The sequence below is a fragment of the Mastomys coucha genome, unplaced genomic scaffold (genome assembly GCF_008632895.1).
Source record: "Mastomys coucha isolate ucsf_1 unplaced genomic scaffold, UCSF_Mcou_1 pScaffold14, whole genome shotgun sequence".
NCBI lineage: Eukaryota > Metazoa > Chordata > Mammalia > Rodentia > Muridae > Mastomys > Mastomys coucha.
In genome coordinates this window covers 112,830,472-112,858,090 of record NW_022196896.1, presented here as the reverse complement: position 1 = coordinate 112,858,090, position 27,619 = coordinate 112,830,472, and the positions used below count along the sequence as shown (strand labels likewise).

Here is a 27,619-nt window from a genome sequence, read left to right as displayed (position 1 = left end):
TTTTTTTATTTTTTAGAATCACAAACCTAAAGGGGAAAACCTGAATATCCTCACCTGGTCTATGGGATTATGGGGTCTCCTCCCCTCAGTCTCATGTGCACAAAATTTTGCATATATGAACAAGGGAATGGGTCCCTGCATATTTGGTACTACTCTGTTCTGGGAATACTATGGATAACCCGAAACCCATGTGATTGCTGCTATCTTCTTGGGCAGAAACATGGTTTTATGGATCCCATCTAAAACAGGCAAGCCAAACATGTAGCATCACTGTGCGTACTGCTGTAACCCTGGCTTTTCCCCCAGCAAACAAGATATCTTTTGTTTTCTTTTTTCTTTTTTTTTTTTATTTTTCGAGACAGGGTTTCTCTGTGTAGCCCTGGCTGTGCTGGAACTCACTCTGTAGACCAAGCTGGCCTCGAACTCAGAAATTAGCCTGCCTCTGCCTCCCGAGTGCTGGGATTAAAGGCATGCGCCACCACCGCCCAGTGTCTTTTGTTTTCAATGCCCATTTGTGCGGATTCCTGATCCATCTGTAGACAGACTGCCTGTTTGCTGTCAAGGGTTTTATCGTTAAAAAGAATACTGACTGGGGAGAAGTCGGGAGTGGGCAGTAGAGCAGTGGATATGATCAAAATACATTGTATACATGTATGACCTTCTCAAAGAATAAATAAAAATAACACCCTTTTCTTAAAAAGAGAAACGAAGAATACTGTATATGCTCCCTTAGATATACTTTCTTTTCTACTTTGACCTTTTTACCTACAGGAAATATTCCGAGGTCCAAAGTCATGAAGAAAGGTGGGAGCAGCCATGCACATTCTTATCTCAGCACTGGGAAGGCTGGGGCACGAAGACTGTGAGTTCCAGGTTAGCCTTGACTACACAGTGAGACCCTGTCTAGAAACAAACAAACAAAAAAAACCCGTGGGTGCCTCTGCAGTGGACACCTGCCACTTTCTAGAGACTTCCGTACTTGGAAGATCTTCCCATGTTTGGGGAAAGTAAAATTGTTAGTGGCAAACGGGACCTGGAAGCACCTGGTTTCCTTTACAGAAGACAGAAAAGAAAAAAAAAAATTCCAATTGCTACCCCTCAATCCCAACTTGTGGGCACATGACTGAGCTTAGCTTTGGAGTCTGGAGCTGAAGTAAATGACCCGAAGAGGCAAGCCACCACAGAGTTCTGGGCAGCTAGGGCAGCGGCACTATCCCTGGCTGATTCCCAGGCTGTACTCTTGGCCTGTGTCCCAGTTGCTTGGCCTCATGCCCATTTTTTAGCTTGATACCCACCCTTTTCCTCTGCTAGTCTTTCTGGGAGCTCATCAATGTCTTCTCAATTGATTCTTGTCCTATTTCAATCAGTCTGGCTTAGAGCCTGTTACTGGTGATTAAGAACTCTGATTCTGTAATGGTTAACTCTAAGATGGCTCTTGCCATTTCTTCTCAATATACCCAACCTATATAATCAGTAGGCTACCGGGGGCAGGGGGATGACAGTATGCTTTCCGAAGCAAAAGTCCATAACGACTTATACTTTACTCTCTTGAAGCACTTGTGCTGGGTGGAAACCCACCCCCGTTGGTGTTCTTTCTAATAATAAAACCCTTGACGACAATCAGGTCATCTGTCCTCAGGTGGATCACACATCCACACAAATGAGCACTGAAAGCAAAAGACATCTTGTTTTTATGGGAAAGGGCCACAGGTGCAGCAAGTGCTTCTCTGTGTTGGAAAGACACGGGGAAAAAAAAAAGCCCAGAGGAGTTTCCATGGCTGGCAACTGAGGCCTTCTGCCAACAGCTAGCACCAACCTTTAAACCACAGGAGTGAGTCACACTACAAACAGCTTCTCTGGCCCAAGTGCAGCCTTAGATCTTGGCACTCCACCTGCCATTTTAACTGCAGCCACACTGCGAGGCCCTGAGTCAGACTCACCCAATTAAACTGCTTCTGCATCCCTAGCCCTCTCAAATGCTCGGTGAGCTGATAAATGTTAATTATTACTTTAAGCCATGAAGTCATCAGATGGTTTGTTTAACGCAGAAATAAGTAGCTAACACAGACAGAAATTTCGATGTTAAAAGAAAAAAGAATCACTAAATTATCTGTCAAAAAGACAATAGCAGTCCTGGTGAGATGATGAGGAAGCAGTTAGGAGGAGATGCTGCTCTTCCAGAGGACCTGAGTTTAGTTCCCATCATCATCCGTGTTGGAAGACTCAAACCACCGGCATCACATCTCTCGCTCCAAGGGATCTGATGCCCTCTTCTGGATTCTGTGGGCACCTATACTCACAAATGCTCATACACAAACATACACGCATACACGTAATTTAATAAAAATAGAGACAGAGGCAGGCAGATCTCTTGGAGTTTGGACCAGCCTGGTCCACATGCTAGTTCCAGGAGAACTAAGACTACATAGACAGACTCTGTCTCAAAATAATAAAAAGAGCCAGGCAGTGGTGGGGCACGCCTTTAATCCCAGCACTTGGGAGGCAGAGGCAGGCAGATTTCTGAGTTCAAGGCCAGCATGGTCTACAGAGTGAGTTCCAGGACAGCCAGGATTATACAGAGAAACCCTGTCTTGAAAAACCATTAAGAATAAGAATAATATGAAAAATAAAAATAAGCCTTTAAAAAAGACAATAGCTGACCAAGCATTCTGGTTTCTAAGTGATAACCTCAGACTTTGGGAGACTGAAGTAGGAAAGATGAGTTCCAGGCCAGTCTAAGGTCTATAAGGAGACCCTATCTCAATCAGATGAGCAAAGGAGACAATAGTAATGTACTGTCTGAGCAATCCCCTCTAAGGCTGTGCTCTCAGTGCCCTAAGGATCTCTCTCTCTCTCTCTCTCTCTCTCTCTCTCTCTCTGAGTTCAGGTTGGTCTTGAACTTTCTATGTAGCTAAAGATGATATTGAACTTCTGCCTCTCCCAACTCTCATTTCATAAGTGCTTGGATTGCAGGCATGTGCCACTACATCTGGTTTACAAAATGATTGTGATCAAATCTAGGTCCATGAGTATTCAAGGCAAGCACTGGACCCATTGGACCTATATCCTTAGCCATAGGTTCTGCAATTATATCTATGTGTATGAATGTTTTTGCCGCATGTATGTTTTTTTGGGGTTTCTACCTCATCTTAGATCTTTTAGTTCCTAAATAAAGGACACAAAACCTTTATATTTATAAGAAGCCTCACAGCACTAGAGCTGGGCAAATATCAACCCTCTGTGCCAGTTTTTCTACCTCCCTATCAATAACCCTGAGATAGCACTTGCCATGTTCTGCCTGGGCTGCTCTTACTCCAACAGGCCAGCCCTCATGGCCACCTACCCCAAGATGCCTTCTGCTTTCCCCCTCTCTCTCCTCTTGGTCTCTGCCCCAGACTCCAGGTCCAGCAACCAAAGCTCCACCTGCCTGTAATCCAAGAAGTTATGAAATAAGAGTCAAGAGGAACAACAGTTCAATGCCATCTTTAGCTAGCAACATAGAAAGTTTGAGGCCAACCTGAACTACCAGAGACCCTGTCAGAGGGACAGCATGGGGAAGGGGCATTGGGAGGGGTAGAGTTCTTAGGCCACTGAGAGAACAACTTTGTAAGAGGATTCACATTTTCTTCCAGAGGCCCACAAATTGTTTCTGAGACAACTGTTATAAAAACAGTAAGCATAGCTTTCTTCTTGCTCTGAAAGTCCTAGCTACCTCATGATAGGACCAACACACACGGGAGTGCGCGCACGTGCACACACACACACACACACACACACACACACACACACACACACACACGATCCTGCTTTGCTGATGGTCTCCTATGAGTGCCCTCAACAGAATGAACTGATGCCAGCACTATACTCTTGACTTTGGGCATTTCATTATTATAACAATAGGTGCTTGGATGTTCTCTGATGTCAGCGATGGGCATCCTGCCTTGTCTATCCATCTATTCAACAAACTTGGCTTAGCTTCATGATATTTGCATACACATTTGCATACAAAATTTACATACAAAGTTGCCTGTTGGTTACAGGTTAGGCCTAGAGCAGCAGATGAGAGGAGACTTCCTGCCCTTGCAAAGGTTCCTAGTCAGTGTGCCTTTAAGCCAGACAATCTGAATTCAATCCCAGGGACCCACATGGTGGGAAAAGAGAACTGAGTTTTGTGTGTTGTCTTCTACATGCAGACACACACACACACACACACTCACGCACACACACACACTAAACAAACACGTGGGGTTTTTTTGTATGTTTATTTGGTTTTTGTTTTTTTTTTTTTTTTAGAGATTTGTAGCCCTAACACGAGAGCGGAGAGAGGAATCCTTCAGAATGTAGGATTACAACAGAGAAAGCCTGAAGGTAAAAAAAGGAACCCTAGGGTGTTCCTTGCCCTCCTAGGAGCACTGAGGATGCTTCTTGAAGCTACCCTGGGCCGAGTCAAGCAAAAGTAGATCACTAGTGGGAGCGGGAAGGGAGAGCCAGCCATCAGAGGAAACAGCCTGTGCAAGTGTGGAGGTGTGGCACTTTCAGGAACCATTTCAGGCCCAGGCCTTGGGTTTCCAAAGGAAAGAGGGTGGAGGGCAGGAGGGCAGTACAGCGGCCAGATGAGCAGGGGTCAAAGCTTGAAGGAAGATGCTAGGAACAGATTTGCATTTCAGAGACTGTCCCAGCTAAACAGTGGGCAAAAGGAGAGCAGAAAAACCAGTCAGGTCACTGCAGAGCCTCAGGGAAGAGCCAGAAAAGGGCTGGGGTTTGGCCTTGGCCCTGGAGATATAGAGGCTGGGAACAGAGATGGAGGTGACAGTGCTAAAGGGAAGTGAGGACCAGGAGGACACAAAGACTTGGTACCTCTGCTCTTTGTAGTCACCTGGCCCAAAATATGTCCTCTTAAGAACTCTAGTGGGAGCCAGGCAATGGTGGCGCACGCCTTTAATCCCAGCACTTGGGAGGCAGAGGCAGGTGGATTTCTGAGTTCGAGGCCAGCCTGGTCTACAGAGTGAGTTCCAGGACAGCCAGGGCTACACAGAGAAACCCTGTCTCAAAAAACCAAAAAAAAAAAAAAAAAAAAAAAAAAAAAAAGAAGAACTCTAATGGGACATTTTGTGTCACTTGAGAGTTTTACCTCTTACTTTGGCTGTTTGTACAGAAAGACATTTTTTTTTCTGTTTGGCTTTTGTTTTTATCTTATTTTGTTGTTGTTGGTGGTGGTGGTTTGTTTTTTGGGGTTTTTTTTTTGTCCTTCCCTCATCCAACCCCCCCAAAAAAGGAGACCCCAAACTGGCTGTCTTAAGGTTTCTATTGTTGCAATAAAATACCGTGGTCAAAAACAACTTGGCAGTCTCTCAAGCTCTTGCTCTCTTGTCTTTACTCTCACTGTTAGCATCAGGGCATCCAAAGCCTGTGGAGATGCATGGACGGGTCTCAGACCTGTTGCCAGAGCAACAGCCGCCATATTCCCAGAATCCATTGGGCTTACCTCCCACCTTTACCTGTGGTCACTACATCAGAACCCATACACACACACACACACACACACACACACACACTCACACACACACACACCCCCACACACACACGGAGAACATACCTCCATCTCTCTCTCTCTCTCTCTCTCTCTCTCTCTCTCTCCCTTCTCTCTTCCTTCTCTCTTCCTGCTACTGCCATCTCTCCCCCTCTCAATTAAACTTACACGTGGAACTGTTTGGGTTTAGTGTGTGGTATGTTCTGACACGACCCGCCATTCTAACACATCACTTACCTCTTGCTTCGTCTCTCCCCCTCCCTTTCCCCTCTCTCCACGTAGCCATGGCAGGTCTCTACTTTTCTACTCTCTTTTCTCTTTCTTTTCTTTTCTCTTCTTTTCTTTTCTCTTTCTCTCTTTCTCTCTTTCTTTCTTTCTTTCTTTCTTTCTTTCTTTCTTTCTTTCTTTCTTTTCTTTTTTTTTTTGTTGTTGTTTGTTTGTTTTTGGCTTTTTTTGAGATGGGGTTTCTCTGTTGTAGCCCTGGCTGTCCTGGAACTCACTCTGTAGACCAGGCTGGCCTCAAACTCAGAAATCCGCCTACCTCTGCCTCCCAAGTACTGAGATGAAAGGCGTACCACCACCACTGCCCGGCTCAATCTGCTTTCTTAAACACTTTAAGACCACCTGCCCAAGAGTGGGTGGCACCAGGACCTGGGCCCTCCCACATTAAACACAAATTGAGAAAATGCTCCACAGGTTTGCCTAGATAAATCTTATGGAAGTATTTGTCTCAAGACTTTTTTTTCTCTCAGTTATGTCTAGAAAAACTTGGGGAGCTGGTTCTTTCCTTACACCATGTGGGACCGCGGGATCGAACTCAGCTCAGCAGGTTTGGCAGCAAGCACCTTTATCGGCTGAGTGTCACCAGCCCTACATTTTTTTTAAATGTGGGGGTGAGGCCTGGATAACATTTGCTAAGGAATACCTAGGGAGTCCAGAGGATGATCTTCGGGAGTCGGTTCTCTTCCTCTACCTGTGAGGCCTGGGTATCCAATTCAAGTGGTAAGGCTTGGTAGCAAGCATCTGTACCTGCTGGGCCATCTTGCTGGTCATTATTAATAGAATGTCCTAAAGAGATTAGGTTTACAGAGAAACCGAACAACAATGATTCAGGGTCTTATATACCTCTCCACCTCTGGTCCTGACTACAAATCATTTTCTTTCATTAGTGGGAAATATTTGTTAAAGTTAATATGTCAAAGTCAATATATTATTAAACCATGCTCTAGTAAGAGTGTCAATGGATCAAGAAGCAAAAGAAACAAACTAGACTTTACCAGCAGCTGAAAGAATCCTCACAGGAGGGAACAGGCGAACAGGTTACAGCCTTAGGGTGACTGTCAGTGGAAACCGCCACCTTCCCAGCCTACTTTGTTTTTGTTGATTTTTGTTTCTTTCTTTCTTTCTTTCTTTTTTTCCAGACAGAGTTTCTCTGTATAACCCTGGCTATCCTGGATCTCTCTGTAGACCAGGCTACCCTTGAACTCACAAAGATCTGCCTGCCTCTGGCTCCTGAGTGCTGGGAATTAAAGGTGCCACCACCAGCACTAGGCTTGCTTTTCTTTCTGTTTTTATTACCACTACCATCCAGCTTTGTTGTTTAGATTTTTCTTCCTTCCTTTCTTTCTTTCTTTCTTTCTTTCTTTCTTTCTTTCTCTCTTTTGTTTGTTTCGTTGTTGCTTTTGATGCTGGTCAATGTACATAAATTTTTCTTTTTTTTTCAATTTTTATTCTTTACATACTTCATATATTCTGAACACAATCTCCATTGCCTCCACTCCTCTTAGCTCCCCTAGTTCCACTCCTCCTCCTCCTCCTCCTCTTTTTCCTCCTCCTCCACTTGCTCCCCCTCCCTTCCAAAAAGAGCAGGCCTCCCAAGGATATCAATTGAATATGTCATAACAAATTACAGTAAGACTAGGCACAAACCATCAAATCAAGGCTGGGAAGATGACCTACTAGGAGAAAAAGGGCTCCATGTACAAGCAAAAGAGTCAGAGACAACGCCAACTATCACTGTTAGGGGGCCCATAAGAACACCAAGCTATGCAATCATAGCGTACATGCAGAGGACTTAGCTCAGACCCATACAGGGTCCGAAATTGTCACTTCAGTCCCCATGAGGCTCATGAGCCTTGCTTAGTTGATCCTACGGGTTGTTTCTCGTGCTCTGGCTCCTTGAATCCTTCCTCCCCTCTTCTTTGGGGTTCCCCTGGCTTCCCTTAAAACAAAGTCTCATGTAACCTAGCCTGGCCTCAAACTCATTCTATAGCCAAGGATAACCACAAACTTAAATTCTGCATCTATGTCCTAAAATGCTGAGAATATGGGAATCCACTGCCCATAATTGGTTGCACAGTGCTTGAACTCAAGCATGCTAGGCAGACAATTCACCCACTGAGCTACATCTCCAGCTCCACCCACTGAGCTACATCTCCATCTCTACCCACTGAGCTACATCTCCATCTCTACCCACTGAGCTACACCTCCAGCTCTGCCCACTGAGCTACACCTCCAGCTCTGCCCACTGAGCTACACCTCCAACTCTACCCACTGAGCTACACCTCCATCCTTACCCACTGAGCTACATCTCCAGCTCTATCCACTGAGCAACACCTCCAGGCCCATCCACTGAGCTACACCTCCGGGCCTACCTGTCCTATTCCTATTTCTACCCATACTTCAGGAACTCGGTGTCAACGGAAGCCCAAGGCTGAACTGACCCCCACAGAAAACCCATTCTTCCATTCCCTAAGTCAAAGAAGACCAAAGGCACGCTGGTATGAAGGCAAATGTCATTTGCGCATTTTATTTAAAAGTAAACAGCTGTAAGATAGAAGGGGCAGATGTTTTCTTTATTGTAAAGACAGCAGTTTACAAAAGAGAAGTAATAAATATGACATCAAAATTTTTTGGGTTTGTTTTTGTTAAAAAATACAACCCCCTGGTATTTGTGAGAGAAGTCCCAAGAAACTCACAAGATACAAAAATCTGTCCCATGGGTGAGAATGCACTTCTTTCCATTCATTTCTTTCAGTTCTTTGGAGCTGATGTCAGACACAGGGAGATGGTCATGGCTTCAAAAGACCTTGGACGTCACTTGAGAATTTCATAGGTCCACTCTGATTTGCCTGGGGTTTGATGGCGGCTGTCCTTCTACTCACTAATATTACTTCTGACGATTCTTTCATTCTTAACAGTAAAGGACTTAGGAGTGGGAAAATGGCCAGATTGGGAAATTTAGAATGAGGGGCAACAAAAGGGTAGGCATTGTTAAGAGCCAGGAGATGGGCAAAGACAGCATCAAGCTAGTCTCCGGTTGGTGATACTGACCCACAGGTCCTCCTTCAAATCCCGCCATCACATTAGCGTGGAGGACAGTGAGAAGGAAGCCAGTGGAAACTGAGTAATGACAAGAAGACGGATGCTGCCCAGGAAACAATGCAAGGACCATAAAGGAAAAACTACCCGGCATGACCGGCAACATGTCCTCTGAGAACCATAGATGAAGAGGACTTGTGACCTAGGACTACGCAGGGACAAATAAGGTTTCCAAGAAGAAACGAATCTCGGCTACAGATAACGGCAGAGGAGTGAAGGCTGGGAATGGCAGCTGGCAAACCATTTGGAAGAGGGGCCAGGACCCTGGGAAGGCTGAAAGCAGTCACTGTGTTATCCAGAAGCACTAAGATACAGGCCTGGGCCTTGAGTGGGGAGGTCATTTGCGCAGAGGGCTGCAGGGATAAAAATGTGAAACTCCTGGTCATCACCACCAGGGTGTCAGTGAGGCACAGCATGGTCAAGGGTCAGGTCAGCAGGACTAAGCGCTGAAAGCCGCCTTGAGCTCCCGGAAGGCTGCCTGGCGGAGCCTCCTGGCCTCCTCCTCCCGTTTCCGCTCATCTTGCTCAGCTTTTAATTCAGCTTCAAACTTACTGGAGCATGACAAGGCCTGGGCCTGCAGAGAAATAGCAAACAGATGACGCGGTGAGGGCAGGGAAGGATATGGGGGTGCTGGCATCCCAAACCCTTGCAGGGGCCATGCAAAGCTTGGACAAAGGGTACTGGCACTGCTGAGGACAGGGACCATAATCTGCTGCTGAGTCCTTTACTTGTGGCTGGCTTCTACCTGCTTCTAATTCAGGGGGTGGAGGTTGTTGTTTCTCGATTCTTTTTCAGGGTGCTAATGCGCATCCTCTAGCTCCTGGTGGTAGGCAAGCTCTACTGTGAGGCCACTTGCCCAAACCGTTTCCCACATTTATGTTTCTTTGGTTTCACAACGGTAGGTATCGCTACATTCTGGTGGACCAGTCCTTGAACCGGGCCAAGGGGCACTCTCAGACCTCAGCAGGGAGGGTTCTTTGTGCATCAGTTGACACAGAAACTCATGATTGATCAAGTTGCGGAGGATAATCCACTATGGAGTGCTCAGACACAAACGGGACACCTACATCGCTCACCTTTCCCAAGACTTAGGGACAATCAGGGAAGGGTGGATGGGAATGCTGCAAGAACCAGAGGTCAGGGAGTACCGGAGTTGAAGGAGTGGCACCCGCTGTACTCAGGAACGCATAGCAGGTGCGGTTGCCTGCCCAAGACCTGCATGCGATCAAGCCAGTCAGCCTTCTAGCACGGGGTAGGAAGTAGCTCGTAAGCCCCGAACCTTGAGGGCCTATGGGAAGTTGACGGCTTCTGGGAGAGAGAGTCGGTTTTCTTTAAGTGTGACTCCTGGTAGGTCAACCATGCTTCAGTTTCACATCCAGAAATATATGGGCATCACTAAGCAGAGTCAATAGGTTATTATTATTATTATTATTATTATTATTATTATTATTATTATTATTATTATTTTGTAAAGGGATGCAAGTTGTTGGGTGGAGGGGAAGAGGTGGATTTGGGAAGAGTTAGGGGGAGGAGACAGGGGCAAATAGGATCAAAATTCATTGTTTAAAATTCCCAAAGAATTGATAAAAAATATTTTTAAAAACATTGCTATATTCTAGGTGGAAGAACAAAAGCACACCTTGCGAATCTTTGGTTGGGGTTATATCTAATATGGACTGCAAAAGGAAATCTTTTTTTTTTAAAGATTTACTTATTTAATGCATATGAGTACACTGTCATTATCTTCAGACACACCAGAAGAGAAGACTCTGGATCCCATTATAGATGGTTGTGAGCCACCATGTAGTTGCTGGGATTTGAACTCAGGACCTTTGGAAGAGCAGTCAGTGCTCTTAACCGCTGAGCCATTTCCCCAGCCCACAAGAAAAATCTTTACAATAGCTTTCTGAATGACGTGGATGCTGCGGGGTAAACTTGGGTCCTCTGGGAGAACATTACATATGTGTAACCACTGAAGCAGCTCTCCAGCTCCAATATATCAATTCCATTCCCCCTCCCACTGTCCCCACCCCCCCGATTTTGTGTTTCCATCAACATTGTACTTCTTGGCTGAAATATAATTCAGTGGCTGAGGACTTACCTGGCATGCGTGAGGTCCTGGGTTGAACTCTCAGTAGCCACAAAAATAAAATTGAAACTCAGTGAGTCATTCTAAATTTACTACTAAATATTACGTTTTGGCTTGTTTTGGCACCATACATTATAAAAACACTGTATGTTTAACTAAGTGTGGTAGCTCACATTTGCAGTCCTAACACCCAGAAGGCAGAGTGTTGTGTTCAAGGCCAGTCTGCTTTTTTATGGTTTGGTTTTTTTTCAAGATAGGGTTTCTCTGTGTAGCCCTTGCTATCCTTGAACTCACTCTGTAGACCGGGCTGGCCTTAAACTCAAAGATCCGCCTGCCTCTGCCTTCAAAGCCAATCTGGATATATAGAGTCCTAGGCCACCCAGAGCCAGTGTATGAGATCCAGTCTCCAAAACTAATTAAATAAAAACAAGTATTACATGTTTATGTTTATGTTATGAGTGGGATTTCATAATATTTTTTTAACTTAATGATTTATCTTCAAAAATACCGTATCAGGGCCGGGTGGTGGTGGTGGTGGTGGTGGTGACGCATGCCTTTAATCCCAGCACTTGGGAGGCAGAGGCAGGTGGATTTCTGAGTTCGAGGCCAGCCTGGTCTACAGAGTGAGTTCCAGGACAGCAAGGACTACACAGAGAAACCCTGTCTCGAAAAACCAAAAAAAAAAAAAAAAAAAAAAAAAAAAAAAAAAAAAAAAAAAAAAAAAATACCATATCAGTCGGTAGAGTGCTTGACTGGCATATAAGAAACCACATGTATTTATTATTAGTCCCCAGTACTTCATAAAGCTGGACGGAGTGGCAGCTGTAATTATACCTGTAATCCCAGAATTCATGAGGTCGATACAGAGAATCAGAAGTGTGGTGTGGATTGCCCTGATGTTGTTTGTATTTGGGCCATCCCTAAGAGTACGTACACACTCAGGTGATTACATGTGAACCTTCTTCCCATTTTAACTGGTCAAATAAAAGCTAGACCCTAAGACTGGGCAGTAGAAGGGAAAGGTAGGGCTGGAGGTTTTAGAGGAAGACAGTGGAAGGAGACAGAGGAGGAGGCGGAGGAGACAGAGGAAGATGGAGGAAGAAGAGGTGGAAGGAAAATGGGACAAAACCACATGGCCTGGAGAAGGTAGTGAGGTGGTATATCTGCCCAATTTAGGCATGAGGCTTATAAATATAATAACTGCCAGGCAATGGTGGCACATGCCTTTAATCCCAGCACTTGGGAGGCAGAGGCAGATGGATCTCTGAGTTCGAGGCCAGCCTGGTCTAGAGTGAGTTCCAGGACAGCCAGGACTACACAGAGAAAAACCCTGTCTTGAAAAAAACTAACTAACAACTAAGTAAAATAAGTTATGTGTTCTTTGGACGGGCTTACTGGGGTTGGAAATTGACTACAACAGAAGTGTGTGACCATCTTTGGCTGCACAGCCAGCTTGAAGAGAGCCTGGGACACACGAGACATGTCTCAATAATAATCATAGCTTATCAGATAAAACTATTTCAAAATCCTTCCTTCTAGAACTGACACTTTTTTTTCATGGTTTACACATCTGTACCATCTCTCAATGGCACACTGAGAGTATAGGTGATTTTAAGAAGGCTATGATATGGCCCTTGACCGCAGCTATTCTGATGTATACCCCCACCGTCCTGGACCAGAAACGCTCACACACCTCCTTGGCTGAAGCTTATCACGATTAAGCTTCACTTTCTTGCCAGTCTGTAAACAAAAACATATTGTCAGTCTTCTCTCATTTCCTCCTTGGTGAGTTGCCCGCTTGGATCCCTTGCCCACTTTCCCGTCCAGCTGCTTTTCTCGAGAGAGTGTGCAGCTCTCTACGCAGTATCAATCCCTTGCCGAGAATCTTCCTGTTGTCTCTTCCTATCTGTGGGCCTCCAAAGTACTTAAAATCTTGATGTAATTTAATTTATCGGCCATTAGCCCTGGCCTTTTATGTCACATCGAAGAAAGCCTCCAATGCTCTAAATCCATTTTCTGTATTTCCTTCTAATACTTTTATTGGATCTTCTGCATTTTGCTCATGTAGTCCAGGCTAGCCTCAAATTCACTCTATATCCCAAATTGGCCTTCAACTTTTGACCCTCCTGTGTCTACCTCACAAACATTGGTTTAACAGTTGTGTTACATACCTGACTTTATTTGGTTTATATACACACACACACACACACACACACACACACACACACACACACACACGCACGCACGCACGCACGCACGCACGCAAGCACGCACACACGTGTACAAAGGCGCACAGACATACGCAGTCTATTCTGGAACTGAGCCTTTTAGAAAAGACCTCCCAAAGACTGGGCATCTCCCCTGTCTGTCTGTCTGTCTGTCTGTCTGTCTGTCTGTCTGTCTGAGATCTCTCTTCAACTTTTTGAGCGAGGGTTGGGCTGGCAACTTGTGACGTCGCTGCCTCAGTTTCCCAAGTGGCTAAGCTTAAAAGCCTGCCCTACTGGGCCCAACTGTTCTCAGTATCCTTCTGTTGGCAGCAGACTATTGCTCCTATATTTCCCATCACTCAGCCCCTTCACAGAAGACATCCATTCCTCTAGTTGGACATGTTGTCTCCATGGCTGCTGCGTTTTACCCTCACACCCCCACGCGGGATTTAATACCCTTGATGCTCTGCTGAAGCACTGTTTTGGGAGCATGAGGTAGAATCCAGCGGTAAGCTTGTGTGCTTACCATTCACGAGGCCATGAATTCAAACCTGAGAATCAGAAAATGGGCAAAATTTTCTTTTTAATTAAAATTTGTTTGGAGACAAAGGCAGGGAGATTACAGACTTGAGGCCAGCCTGGGCTACATATGAGACTCTATTTCAAAAACTACTAGGCCAGGCAGTGGTGGCACATGCCTTTAATCCCAGCACTTGGGAGGGAGAGGCAGGTGGATTTTTGAGTTCGAGGCCAGCCTGGTCTACAGAGTGAGTTCCAGGACAGCCAAGGCTATACAGAGAAGCCCTGTCTCAAACCAAACCAAAACAAACCAAAACAAACCAAAACAAAAAACCTACTGATATTTTCATTAAAATATATCTCTAAATTCCTCAACACTTACCTGTATTAAAATATATGGGGGGTGTACATAGGTTTGTGCAAACATAAGCCACTTCATGGCCAGAGGCCAGAAGACCCTTATCTGTAGTTCCCCGCGTGTACCAGCTGGTTTTGTGTGCCAACTTGACACAGGCTGGAGTTATCACAGAGAAGGGAGCTTCAGTTGGGGAAGTGCCTCCATGAGACCCAGCTGTGGGGCATTTTCTCAATTAGTGATCAAGGGGGTAGGACCCCTTATGGGTGGTGCCATCTCTGGGCTGGAAGTCTTGGGTTCTATAAGAGAGCAGGCTAAGCAAGCCAGGGAAAGCAAGCCAGTAAGAAACATCCCTCCATGGCCTCTGCATCAGCTCCTGCTTCCTGACCTGCTTGAGTTCCTGTCCTGACTTCCTCTGGTGATCAACAGCAATGTGGAAAGTGTAAGCTCAATAAACCCTTTCCTCCTCAACTTGCTTCTTGGTCATGATGTTTGTGCAGGAATAGAAACCCTGAAAAAGACACCGGGTGTTCACATCATTTTAGCCTGGAGCTTGCTAAGTAAGTAGGCTGGCTGGCTGGCTAGGGAACCCCCAGGATCTGGATATACCACCATGTCTGGCTTCTTTTTTTCAGGAAGGTTCAGGGGCTTGAACTTGGGTCCTCGTGCTTGCAAGGGAAGCGCTTTGTCAAGTACTCTCTCTCTCCAACCCTACACGCCACTTTATATTGGGGAGGGTTTCGCTGGAGCATACAAAAGTGTTTACATCTGAGGTTTCTAGAACCAACCCCTCCCTCCATGGACACAAAGGACCAGCTCCACCTTCACTCCCCAGCTGCACTTTTGCCTGGTACTGCTGTCATATCTGCCCACCCCCTCACCAAGGTCCACCCTCACTGCCACTCTTTAGAATGCATGCTTCCAAGCTGAAGACACACTTAAAAAAACAATCTCTTCAGTATGGAGAGGAAGCTTAGTGATTAAGAAAGAGCACTTCCAGAGGACCAAGGTTCAGTCTCCAAGCACCTACATGTCAGTCCAGAGCCATCTAAACTTCCAGTTCCAAGGACTTTGGACACCTTCTGGCCTCTGTAGGCATGTGGTGCAAATACACTCTTAAACATAAAAACAAAAACCTCTTATAAGGACCATGGTTAGAATCACTGGGACTTGGGGTTTCCAGCCAGAACTGGGTCTTCACTGGATTTCTTTCTCATCTCTCTCCTCACCGTGGTCACTGATCCCTTCCATTTCTGCCTCCTTCAACGGGAAGGAAATGGATGTAGTCTTTCCACTATCTCCAGGAATGCTGGATATACAAAGCAACTGGCTTGTAACTGCTGAAAAACCAACTTCCTCATTCCCAGAATGTCTGTGAGCCATTTATAAAACTAGTCATTACAACATTTTAAATCGAACGAATCTATAGTCAATTGAACCAACAGGAAAAGGGTTGAGTACTGAAGGGCCATCTCATCACATGTTACTATTATCTGCCGGAGCCGTGTCTCCGCAGGGTTTCCACTGTGATGCTGGGTGATGATTTTAAGACTATGGACAGCTTCCTGGCTCCACCTGTATCCACGTTCCACCGAGAGCTTGAACTCAGTCTCAGTGTGAATATTTACACCATGGAAAACAGTCAACACCACACAGCTGGCCTTCATTGTCTCTGTCTACACAATCTGGCCATAATGGGCTGGGGAAATGTTAAAAATGCAGGTGAAACTTTACATTGTCTGTGGCCTTTGCCTCATGTCCCGAGACCGTGAGAGAGGATGACTCCTTGGAACTTGAAATCATCGACAAGAAATTGCTTAGTACATCAAGCAATGAAGTTGAAGCTTTCCCCCACCTCCCTGCTCTCTGTCTCTCTGCCTTTGTGCGTCTGTGTCTCTCTTTCTTTGTTGGTGCATGCATGGTTGTGTGCACCTATGTAGATGTCAGAGGACAACCTCAAGTGTTGATCTTCACCCTCACCTTGTTTGAGACAAAGTAGCTTTCTTACTCATATCCCTGTATCCAGACTAGCTGGTCTGCTAGCTTCTGGGGACTGCTTCTCTCCACCTCCCTTTTTGCCACAAGAAGACTAAGATTATGGATATGCTAACATGTCCTGCTTCACAAGGGGTCTGCTGATCAGAACTCTGACCCTCCTGCAGCAAACACTTTAACCACTGGGTTCTCTCTTAAGCTACCATGCTTCCCAGTTTCAAAACCCACCATCCCTGAGCTCAAACCCCCACTAATCCCAGAGTTAAAAATCCCACCAATTCCTGACCTCAAAAATCCACCAATCCCTGGGCTTGCCCAGGCTCAGGACTTGAAATCTCACCAATCCCCGAACCCTGGAAATTTCCACCTTGAAGAACACCTCCCCCAAGAAACCCTATAAAAGCCTAGGTCTCGCTCAGTTCCCTGTTGCTCTTTGTCTCCCAGGCAATCAATCTCTTGTGGGACGTTTCTTGTATGGTGTGATTTAGTGGTATTCCTTGGTTCCTTGCCTGCCCTAGTACCTTTCTCCTCAGAGCTATAACACTCAGCCCCCTTGAGATAGAGTTGCTATGTAGCTCTGATAGTCCTGGTACTTGCTATGCAGCCCAGGCTAGCCTCAGACACGCTGCAAACCCTCTGCCTCAGCTTCCTAAGAACTCGGAGTACAGGCATGCACCATCACACCCAGCCTGAGGCTTCAGAATTCATTCTTTCACTTTTTTCTTTAATTACCCTCAAACTAGGAACTAACATTCATTATGGAACTAATTTTTTAAAAAATTCTATTTTAACGTGTTTAGGTATTTTTGCCTTCATGTAAGTCTGTGCTCCTCATGCATTCATGGTACCTGCAAAGGCCAGAAGAGGACTTTGGTAGCCCTGGAACTGGAATTGCAGACAACTAACTGTAAACGGCCATGTGGGTTCCGGGAATCAAACGCAGGTCCTCCGGAAGAGCAGCCAGGGCTCTTAACTACTGAGCCAACTCTCCAGTCCTAGAAACTTTGTTTTTTTTTTTTTTTTTTTTGTCCATGGCAACCACCATCTGGCATCAGATGCAAGAGTCCAGGGGAAGAAAGCACCTTCCCTGTGGATCGATCTCTGTGAGTCAATAGCTGCTTGGAGTATGACAAAGGACGTAAAGTACACTGTCTATAGAATTTAAAACAAACTTGGTGTTTACAATGCAGCTGCTGAACTCTGTATGTAGTGGAGCTGGGCCCTGAACTCTTAAACTTCTCATCTTTGCCTCCTGAATGCTAGGATTACAGGGGTGACAGTTTGTTGCTAAATGTTTACAAAGGAAACACTGTCTAAGCTTCCACATCCTTATCTTCAGTGTGGGACAATTGTTGGGTCTGTTGGCAAATGCCTGTTTTTCCCAGCATCGGGGCAGTGATAACAGGAAGATTGAAAGTTCAAGGTCAGCCCACACTATGGGAGACTTCTTCTCAAGTCACATACACACACACACACACACACACACACACACACACACACCACGGGACAATAACACCTACCTCCAGGGTATTGGTGTATGAACCTGAAGCATCTGAAGAGGTCTGACCCAGCACCAACCCTCCCCCTCCCCACCATTCCTACTCCTACCTAGGATGCAGGAAAAGGACATTTGCTATCTCTTCACCCAGGAATTCATCTCCTGTACCACAAAAGTCCATCTCACCTCTGAGTTCTATAACCCGTCCCTAACATCATACCTCTGGGTTCTATAACCCGTCCTTGACCATCTCACCTCTGGGTTCTATAACCCGTCCTTGACCATCTCGCCTCTGGGATCTATAGCCCATCCCTGACCAACTCACCTCTGGGTTCTATAGCACACCCCTGACCCTAACTCCCCACACCATGTCCTATCTTCTCAATCATCTCTCTTTTTATTTCTTCATTTCCTAGACAATTTCCCCCTGATAGGAACACGTGCTGACCTCTCTCAGAGGCTGCAAGGTAAACAAAAACATTTTTTTTTTGTTTTGTTTTGTTTTTTACCTAATCCCAGGATACTGTCTCACCTGCCCAGGCATCTACAATAGAGTCTTGGCTCTCAGGGCTCCTCCTACCAGGTCCATTTGTGTCCTATCCCAATGCAATCAGTCCAACAGGGTGAGTCTGATCCCTTAGGCATCTCTACTGAGGGCTGGCCAGATGGCTTGCTGCCAAATTTGACAACCTGAGTTCCATCTGTAGGACCCACATGTTGGAAGGAAAGAATTGCTAGGGATGGAGAGATGGCTCAGAGGTTAGGAGCACACACTGTTCTCTTCCAGATAGACCTAAGTTCAATTCCCAGCACCCACACCAAGAGGCTCCAAGCCACCTCTAAGTCCAGAGACATCTGACGACTCTTACTTCTTTGAGCACCTCCGGTCATAGTCCCAAACCCCCAACACAGACATAGCTATACACGTAACTGACAAAAAATAAACATGAAATTTAAAAAAACCCAAACCACTCTTGTCCAGCAAAGTAGCATTTTTCTCCAGCATTCCCTTGGGCCCCTGATGACCTATCTTCCCCAAAGACTTAAATATGAGGTCTTCCCCACAGTCCAGTGTACCACTAAGATCTGCTCTCTTGCTGGCTCCTATCCTCTGTGTTCCTGGGTGCCCATAAATCATATTTCCTCCTTCATCCCTCCTAAGGGAAGCTCACCGGGCATGTGGAGTCTGCGCCCACCCCTAGCCCCAGGAGGGGGCTATGAGGACAGCTATGTTCCAGCCATTGCTAAAGGAGGGTACAGAAAATGGAAGAACTGCTTCCTGATCCATCCTTACAGCAAGACACACAGACGACCAAGACAGACAGACATTTTTATAGCCTCCCTGTGGCCACGATTGGAGGACCACCTACAGCCGTCACCATACCCACCAAATCTGTGCTTGTCTCTACTGTACCTGAAGCCACTACCTTGGACTTCACACCAAAGCCCACTTTATCACTTCCCCTCTTCAAACCACTCCCACTTGGGGGAGGGGCTTTCTTGATAGAAAAATAAAATCCCGGCTCTCCTCCTCAATGCACACCTCTTATTGGTCCTCCCAAATTCCCCAGTTAGCACTGAATTCTAAAGTTGTTTGTCACTGCATTGTCCCTGGTTCTATTGTCACAACACTTGACAACAGATATCCCTCCTCACGCACCAGTAGAAACCTCTCCTAGCGCATCTGCCCTAGGTCAGACCTGCACAAACACCTCTGAGGGCTCTCCAGCCCCTGCATCTGTGTGTGCTATCCCAGCTTGGCTGCACATGAAGCCACCTGCAGCGCTGGATCCGCCACTTGTTTCCTAACAACTCAGCCTCCCCACACACACCCAAATAAGTTTTAGAGAGACTCGGGTTGGGCCTGGAAGACCAGTCTACAGATGTCCTCTCAGCCTGGGGATTACATCCAGGGGCCGTCTGCTCACAAGAGTCACCTGCTTCGTGACAAAGGGGGAGAAGCGTGGCCCGGTTCCCGGGTCTGCACACTTGCACCTCCGCTTGCTTTCCCAGCTATGGCACCAGCCCTGCCTCCTCATGCCCTGACTCTCCCACGTCCTCCCCAGCCTCCAGTACTCCTGGCCCTCCGTGCCTTGGAGCCTGCACTTGCAGTTCCCATGACCAGAACACCTCCCTTCCTTGATTACAAGGTGAATCCCCATTCATCTCGGACCATCTGTTACCAGTTGTCATCTCCTTTATGGCCTCTCCCAAGTTCAAGCAGTGCTTCTTCCCTCCATTCGTCATTCATGCAAACTGTTTATTGAGAGCCATTACACACCGGGTGCCGTAATTACAAAGACAGCACGCCTACTCTGCCTTTGAGTCTCACTGGGGAGGCAGGCTTATAAACACGGCGAGTAGGAAAAAGTTTATTGGGTTTTTTTTTTTCATCTCTTCTCCTTATAAAAACAAAGCACACTAATTCTATGACACTCTGAAAATATAAAATGAGTCCCTTGATGTTAACTATTACTAATACTTTCATATGTAATTATCTGGGCTGTGTTCCGTATTTAAAACCAAGTGTCACACGTATTATTTTGCTTGCTTTATTTTGGACGTCTGTCTTACACCTATCACAGAGCAGCCTCGTCTCAATCTTTGGTGGCTGCGGAGTGAGCAAACTCCAAACGCGTGGCCACGCCATGATGGCTTTGTCTCTGATAATGGAAGTTTAGGTTGTGCCCAGTTTCCTTCCACCTCAGCAGGGTTTTAGGAGAATCCCTGCCAGGAGCCCAAACATGTCCAGAAGGGAGAAATTCCACAGCAGAACAATAACCGCTCTGCAGGCAGATCAATGGATACTCTTTCTGCAAGTGTCCGAGAGCACTCTGAACAGATACAAAGCAGGGCCACTTACACACAGAATACAGGCACTCGGGAGAGGGGCCTTTCCAGGCCTGATTAGCCAGGAGTGGTCTGCCCTAGAAGGTGGTCCCAAAGGGAGCAGAGTTTTCCAAACAGAGGCCTTGGGGTGGTGCTCTGAGCAAAATGAGCTACAGGTTCTGAGAAGTGGCTGTGGGCATTTCCAGCAACATCTCAAGGACTGCAGGAGGCTGGAGCGGAGCACACCGGCAAGTCGTGACTGGTCCTGTATGCCTAGATGACACAGCCACAGGGACTCATGCGCTTCACCTACGGTATTTTGCCCAGTGCACCACGGCAGTGACGAGTCTTGCTTCCCTCAGGCCTCAATCCTAGGCCCCTTCCCAAGAAGTCTCAAGAGATAGCAAATGTGATGGAGCCGATGGCCAGAGAGGCTCCGGCACAGTAGAAGGAACCCCTTCCTTATCTCTACATCCTGTGTCAATGAGTCGTTGGCTTTCCTCCCCATACTGTGTAGGCCCCCTGAGGAAGGCAAATGTGCTTGTCCCCTCTTCTTGGGTTTCAGAACTCAATGCACTGGCTGATCTTTGTCAAGAGAGTCTATTCCTGCACAGCATCTTGGACAAATGAGAACTGAGTCCTGTTTTGAGCTCTAAGCAGGCCAGGATGTCACCAAGGTCACTCTGGCCTTGGATAAGCTCCTGGGAGAAACTCAAAGTCTCCCAGAGGCCGGAAATTGAAGAAGCACACATTCCCAAAAGCTAGGACGACATGCTGGCTGCTCCCCCATGAGCTAGGCAACTGCTTAACACTAGATGAGTAAACTCATTTAATCCCGTTGCTGCCTGTGAGGTACAAAGGGAAACAGGGCCAGAGTGACAATTTGAGCGCACGAGGCAGATCTACTCTTCGGTTATGTAGCCCTGGCTGTCCTGGAACTCACTCTGTAGACCAGGCTGGCCTCGAACTCAGAAATCCGCCTGCCTCTGCCTCCCAAGTGCTGGGATTAAAGGCGTGCGCCACCACCACCTGGCTCCTTTTTTTTTTTTTAAAGATTTATTTATTTATTTTAAGATTTATTTATTTTATGTATATGAGTACACCATTGCTCTCTTCAGATACATCAGAAGAGGGCATCGGATCCCATTACAGATGGTTGTGAGCCACCATGTGGTTGCTGGGAATTGAACTCAGGACCTCTGGAAGAGCAGTCGGTGCTCTTAACCACTGAGCCATCTCTCCAGCCCTAAAGATTTATTTTTAATGATAGTTATTGTAAAGTGTGTGTGTGTGTGTGTGTGTGTGTGTGTGTGTCCATGTCCATGGAGGCCCGAAGAGGGTGTCAGATGCCTTGGATCTGGGAACAGCCTCCAGTCCACTGCAAGAGCAGGGTCTCTCCAGCCCTCCACCGAAGATGTTTAAGATGTAAAAAAGATAAAAGGGGGTGGAGGGTGGGGAGCTGTTAAAGCAACGCAAGTGGTTGTGGAGATAGAAAGGAGCCCTCAGGCAAAGTGTAGGAGAGTATGTCTTGGAGCCTGGAACCCACAAAACTCTGGAGCCTGTGAGCAGGTGTCTTCTACATTGCATCTGTTTTCCAGATGGTGTGAGGATACACTCTCTCACCCTAGGGTACCTGCGTGGATTGTACAGCCTTCCTTGTCCTGAGGGAGCGAATGGGTCAAGGGAAAGCTGTGGCTACCTAGGAAAGGTGTAGATACTCACCTTGGCTTCAAAGAAGTTCTTGGCACCTCTGACACCCTCCAGAGTGACGTCAATCTCGGAAAACTTGGCCAGTGCCAGCAACCCACTGTCCTCCTGCAGCTCACCAGCTCCGGCCTTGTGGAAAATGAGCAGGAACTGCAGAAGGGGAGGACAAAAGGGTTCTGTCTGCATCTTGTCTTCGAAACATCTGTAACAATCCCTCTAGCCTGAGCAAGGAACTTTCTGCCCAAACATTTGAAAGGGGTGGGTTTCTGCAGTTATCCCAGCATTAGGGAGGCAGAGGCAGGAGGATCTCTGTGAGTTAGAGGCCAGCCTGGTCTACAAGAGTGAGTTCCAGGACAGCTAGGGCTGTCTCAAACAGAGAAACCCTATCTCAAAAAACAAAGCAAACAAACTAAAACAAAACAAAAACAAAAACAAAGGAAGGAAGAAAAGAAAAAGGTGAGTTTTTACTGGCAGTTGAAGGCCGCCCGATGGGGTACCAGCAACCAAACTAGCTGCATCAAACACTCTTAGCCAGGCCCAGCCTGGAAAAGGATGCTCTGCCTGTGCCTCTGTAGAGAATTGTTTTGTCTGATACCAGGTCATCACAACCAGAAACATAGAGTTAAGGGCATAGTTTGGTGGGAAGAAGGCACACGCTTACTATGTGTAAGGGCCTGAGTCCAATCCTCAGCACCAAATAAAGTCACTAAAGTAAATATAAATTCTCTCCTCTGTCTATCAATGCCACTGGTGGAAATCTAGCCCTCAAAAATCCACACAGTAGGGTTGCAGAGTAGCCCGGTTAGGAGAAAGTCCTGGGTTCAATCCCAAGTAAATACTGCATAAACTAGATATGATGGGATAGGTTTATAATCTAACATGTACTTATTTGCTTATATTTATTTCTTTGAGGCAAGGTCTTATTGTGTAGCCTTGGCTGGGCTAGACCTGGCTATATAGTCCAGAAAGGCCTTGAAGTTAAAAAATTCCACCTGCCTGTCTCTGTCTCCTGTCTCTGTCTCCAGACTGTTGTGATGGAAGGCGTTTGTCTAGCTCCTATTAATGTATTTATTAATGAATTTATTTATTATTTATTTGTTTGTTTATTGGGTGCATGAGTATAGGCACACACATTCCACAGCACATGTGTGGAGGGCAGAGGTCGACTCTCAGGCATCAGTTCTTGCCTTCCACTTTACTGAGGCACAGTCTGTCCTGTTTCTGATGCTGCTGTCTGCTCAAGGCTTCCTGGCCCTCCACCTTCCCGCTGACTCTCCTGTCTGTGCCTCTCAGCTCTCCGTAGGTGAGCTGGGACTACAGATGTGTGTTAATACACCCGGCTTTCTACACATGTCCCAGGGATTAAACTTCATGAATCAAGTTTGCACAGCTAGGATGGCTGGAACCTCCATCCCGGCAATTCTCAACCTTCCTAACGTGGCATCCCTTGAATATAGGTCCTCATGCTGTGGTGGCCCCCAACCATAAAATTATCCTCCTTGCGACTTTGTACCTGTAATGTTGCTACTGTTATGAACTGTAATGTAAATATCTGATCTGCTACCCCAGGCTGAGGTCCACTGCTCTATTCAACCATTTCCCCAACCCCGATACACTATTTTTCAATTAAATACTTTAATTACACTCTTGGTTTGTGTTTTTTTTAGGGGTATATAAATGGTCTTGAGTCTTGAGCTCACAAAGATCCACCTGCCTCTGTCTCCAAATACCTGGGATTATATAGACTTTTTAACAACCCCAACTTAATTTCTTCATATTAAACTTTTTATATTAAAACTTATATACCATAGGGTATGTGTGTGTGTGTGTGTGTGTGTAACATGGCATATATGTGGAGGTCACAGGCCAACTATAGAGTTGCTTATCTTTTTCATGGGAGTCCCTGAGACTAGACTCAGGCTGTCAGGTTTGTCCTTTCCACTCTGAGCCCCCACTCCGGCCCCCACTTTTTCATATCTCTTAGCCACTTCTATTTTTCTCTCATGTGTTCTGTGTCCGAATGAGACTGCTTACCTTTCTTTGTGGCTTACTAAGAAGAGATCTTTGTAGGCCTTAGCAAGCTTAAAACAAGTTAGCTCTGCTGTGTTGTCACTCGAGTATGCTGGGGCTATGGTTATTTTGTTGGTCTACACGCATGCCAGAACACACATGTGGAGGTCAGAGGGCCGCTTGCCAAGAGTCGGTTCTCTCCTTCCACTGTGTGGGGCCCTGGGATTGAACTCAGATGGGCTGGCTTGGCATCAATGGTCTGTACCCACTGAGCTGTCTCATCAGCCCTGTTTGTTACTTTGTTTCTTGAGACAGCGTCCCCCACCCCAACCCCCTCAATGCCCTGGCTGTCCTGGAACTCAGGCTGGCCTCAAACTCACAGAGCTCTACCTATCTCGGCCTCCTGAGTGCTAGGATTAAAGGCATTCGACAACCCACTGGCTCTGCTTATTAATTTTTGAGATGAGAGGGTCTTGCTATGTTGCTGGTCTGTGTTGGCCTCCGGGGTGAGTTGGGACCACCAGTGTGTGCCACCATTCCTGGCTTCTTTATGGTATCTTTTGACTCCAAAAAAATGTTAAAGTCTATCAAATCTTTTTCTTTCATCTTATCAGAGACAGGTTTAGAAAAACGTTCCCCAACACGAAGGTTACATAAACAGTCAGGTATGTCTCTGTCTAGTATTTTTATAGCTCTTAAAAAAAACATGTAAATATTTAATCTCTGAAATGTATTCTGTTCTACTGGTAGGGCAATCATTAACCTTATTTTTCTTCCAAATAGTTACTCAGTAAGCCCCACATTTATTGTGTAACCCACCGTCTTCTTCCACATTCAAAATGTGTAACTTGAAGGAAGTAGTCTTTGAGGGCAGCTGTGTTACAGCCTCTGAAGAATATATATATATATATATATATATATATACATACATTTGGTTTTTGAGACAGTTTCTCTGTGTAGCCCTGGCTGTCCTGGAACTCACTCTGTAGACCAGGCTGGCTTCGAACTCGCTGGGATTAAAGGCATGCGCCACTACCACCCGGCAAGAATAAATTCTTACATCACAATTCCCCCCTCTCCGAGCCTCCTCTCCTGGGGTCACTTTCTGGTTATTTGGTCCCCTTCTCTGTAATTTTTTTATAAAGCTAGGATGGTGGCTCACACGTATAACATCAGCATCAGAAGGCTGAGGCAGGAAGATTGTCAACAGCTTCAGGCTGGTGTGGGCTATGGTGTGAAAGTCTAGCCCAAAACAAAACAAAACAAAACACCCTGTGAATTCACTATTCACCTCGTATACATGCATGCCGTGGTGTATGTATGGAGGTCAGAGGACAACTCTGTTGGCTCTATCCCACCATGTGGGTCCCAGAGACTGAATTCAGATTGTCAGGGTCTGCCCCCTAAAACCCGACAAGCTGGGGGTAGGGGCGATGGAGGGATGGATCTGTGCTTAAGAGCACGGAGGACTCCGGTTCTTCCCCATACTGCGGGCTCACAACCATCCCTAACTCTGCCTCTGGTCTAGCTTCTGTGAGCACTGGGCATGCATGGCGTGCACACAGACATGGAGGCAAAGCTTTTTTTTTTTTTTTTTTTTTTTTTTCCGAGACAGGGTCTCTCTGTGTAGCCTTGGCTGTCTTGGAACTCACTCTGTAGACCAGGGTGGCCTCGAACTCAGAAATCCGCTTGCCTCTGCCTCCCAAGCGCTAGAATTAAAGGCGTGTGCCACCACTGCCCGGCTGAGGCAAAACTTTTATACACACAAAATAAACACATTTTTTAAAAACTACAAATTTTGGCTGGAGGGCTCAGCAGTTAAGAGCACTGACTGCTCTTCCAAAGGTCCTGAGTTCAAATCTTAGCAACCACATGGTGGCTCACAACCATCTGTACTGCTACAATGTACTCTTATACATAAAATAAATTAGGAACTCTTTTTTTTTAAGGACTGTTCTTCCAGAGGTCCTGAGTTAAATTCCCAGCAACCACATGGTGGCTCACAACCATCTATAATGGGGATCTGATGCCCTCTTCTGGTGTGTCTGAAGACAGCACAGCATACTCACATACATAAAATAAATCTTTTTTTTTTAAAATTTTTTTAAATTACAAATTTAGCCAGGTGATGGTGGCGCATGCCTTTAATCCTCCCACTTGGGAGGTAGAGGCAGGCGGATTTGTGAGTTCGAGGCCAGCCTGGTCTACAGAGTGAGTTCCAGGACAGCCGGGGCTACACAGAGAAACTCTGTCTCGAAAAACCAACAACAACAACAAAAAAAAATTACAAATGTATTGGCCTAACGAGCATTGTGCAGTTTCTATGAACACCACCATCCCCCACTTATAAGTAGATGGACCCAAACCATCAGAACAGGTTTCTCCAGGTTTTCAGATGCCACCAATACATACATAGGAAGACAGTCATCACTTAAACAGGCCTCCCAAATCCCAACTCCAGTGTCTTAGTTCCCAAGGCTGGAACTCTCTGCTCTCTGCTTCTTACTCAGCCCTCACTCTGCCGTGGACACTGGGAGAGTACTAATCAAAGCAATGGCGTGACATTTGCAGGGTCCTGTGGCTTCTTTGAGGTCCCTGGAGCTGTCTGGGTTAAAAGAAATACTATGGCCTCCCACCTGCAGCTTCCAACTCTCTCACTAGAGGCCGGCAAAGACCCAGTTTGCCGCTGTTCTTAGAGCTATCATGTTGGTTTGAAAGCAAGCCAGTCAAAAGAGGCCAGGCCCCCAGCAATGAGACAGAGACCAAGGAGGGTAGGGACAATGGTGGCTGCTGCATTTCTCTTGGTTCTTTCTTCTCTTGTGAAAGACGTGGATGCAGTAGAGACTTCAGTGTTGCAGATGTGAGCTGTGGGATGCAGGAAACGCCTGCCCCTCGGTACCTGGCTCCTTGGATGCTTGGTCCTTAGGAGAGATGGTTGGTTGCCTTCAGAAGGAAATGAGCAACTGGGGGGGAGGGATGCTTTTTCGAGGGCTGCAAGTTATGAAGGGAGCTCCTGTTTCTGTTCTTCTCTCACCATAAGACGCTCGTCCATGTTCACGCTTACCTTGTGCTTTCCACCCTGAGCTCAAGCAGCACGTGGCCTGCAGAGCTCTGCAGAGGCCTTGCTCTTAAACTCCCAGGCCAAGACAAACTTCTTTCCTTTCTAAACTATCCAGGCTGGGACTGGGACATTCTGTTATCACCATCCTTAAAGCACTTCATCTACTGGAAATCTCCATGAGGAGCTGCCTTCCACAGTAACACTTCTGAGGAGCCCTGGGAGCCCACTCAGGAAAGATGGAGTGTTGCTCAGTTGAGCATCCAGGGGGGCTCTCCATTCCCCAAGACTCAGCTTCCTGACCTCTAAAGAGGAAGAAGGGTCAAGCCTGACAGCATGAGTTTGATCCCCAGGGTCCATGTGATTGGAGTTAACCTCTGACCTTCACAGGAGAGAGGGAGAAAAGGAGGGAGAGAGGGAGAGGGAGAGGGAGAGGGATAG

The 27,619-nt window shown here is 46.4% G+C and overlaps 1 protein-coding gene across 1 annotated transcript in view; it reads right to left on the bottom strand.

Moving 5' to 3' along the window:
• Positions 1 to 8,313: 8,313 nt before the first annotated feature.
• Positions 8,314 to 27,619, bottom strand: part of Efhd1 (EF-hand domain family member D1) — a 48,054-nt gene continuing 28,748 nt past the window's right edge. Inside the window, exons 3-4 of the mRNA XM_031368288.1 lie at positions 22,126 to 22,260; positions 8,314 to 9,485 (exon numbers count right to left, since the gene is read on the bottom strand). Of these exons, the coding sequence (XP_031224148.1) occupies positions 9,351 to 9,485; positions 22,126 to 22,260 (270 nt within the window). The 3' untranslated portion in view covers positions 8,314 to 9,350. The remainder of the gene's footprint in view (positions 9,486 to 22,125; positions 22,261 to 27,619) is intronic.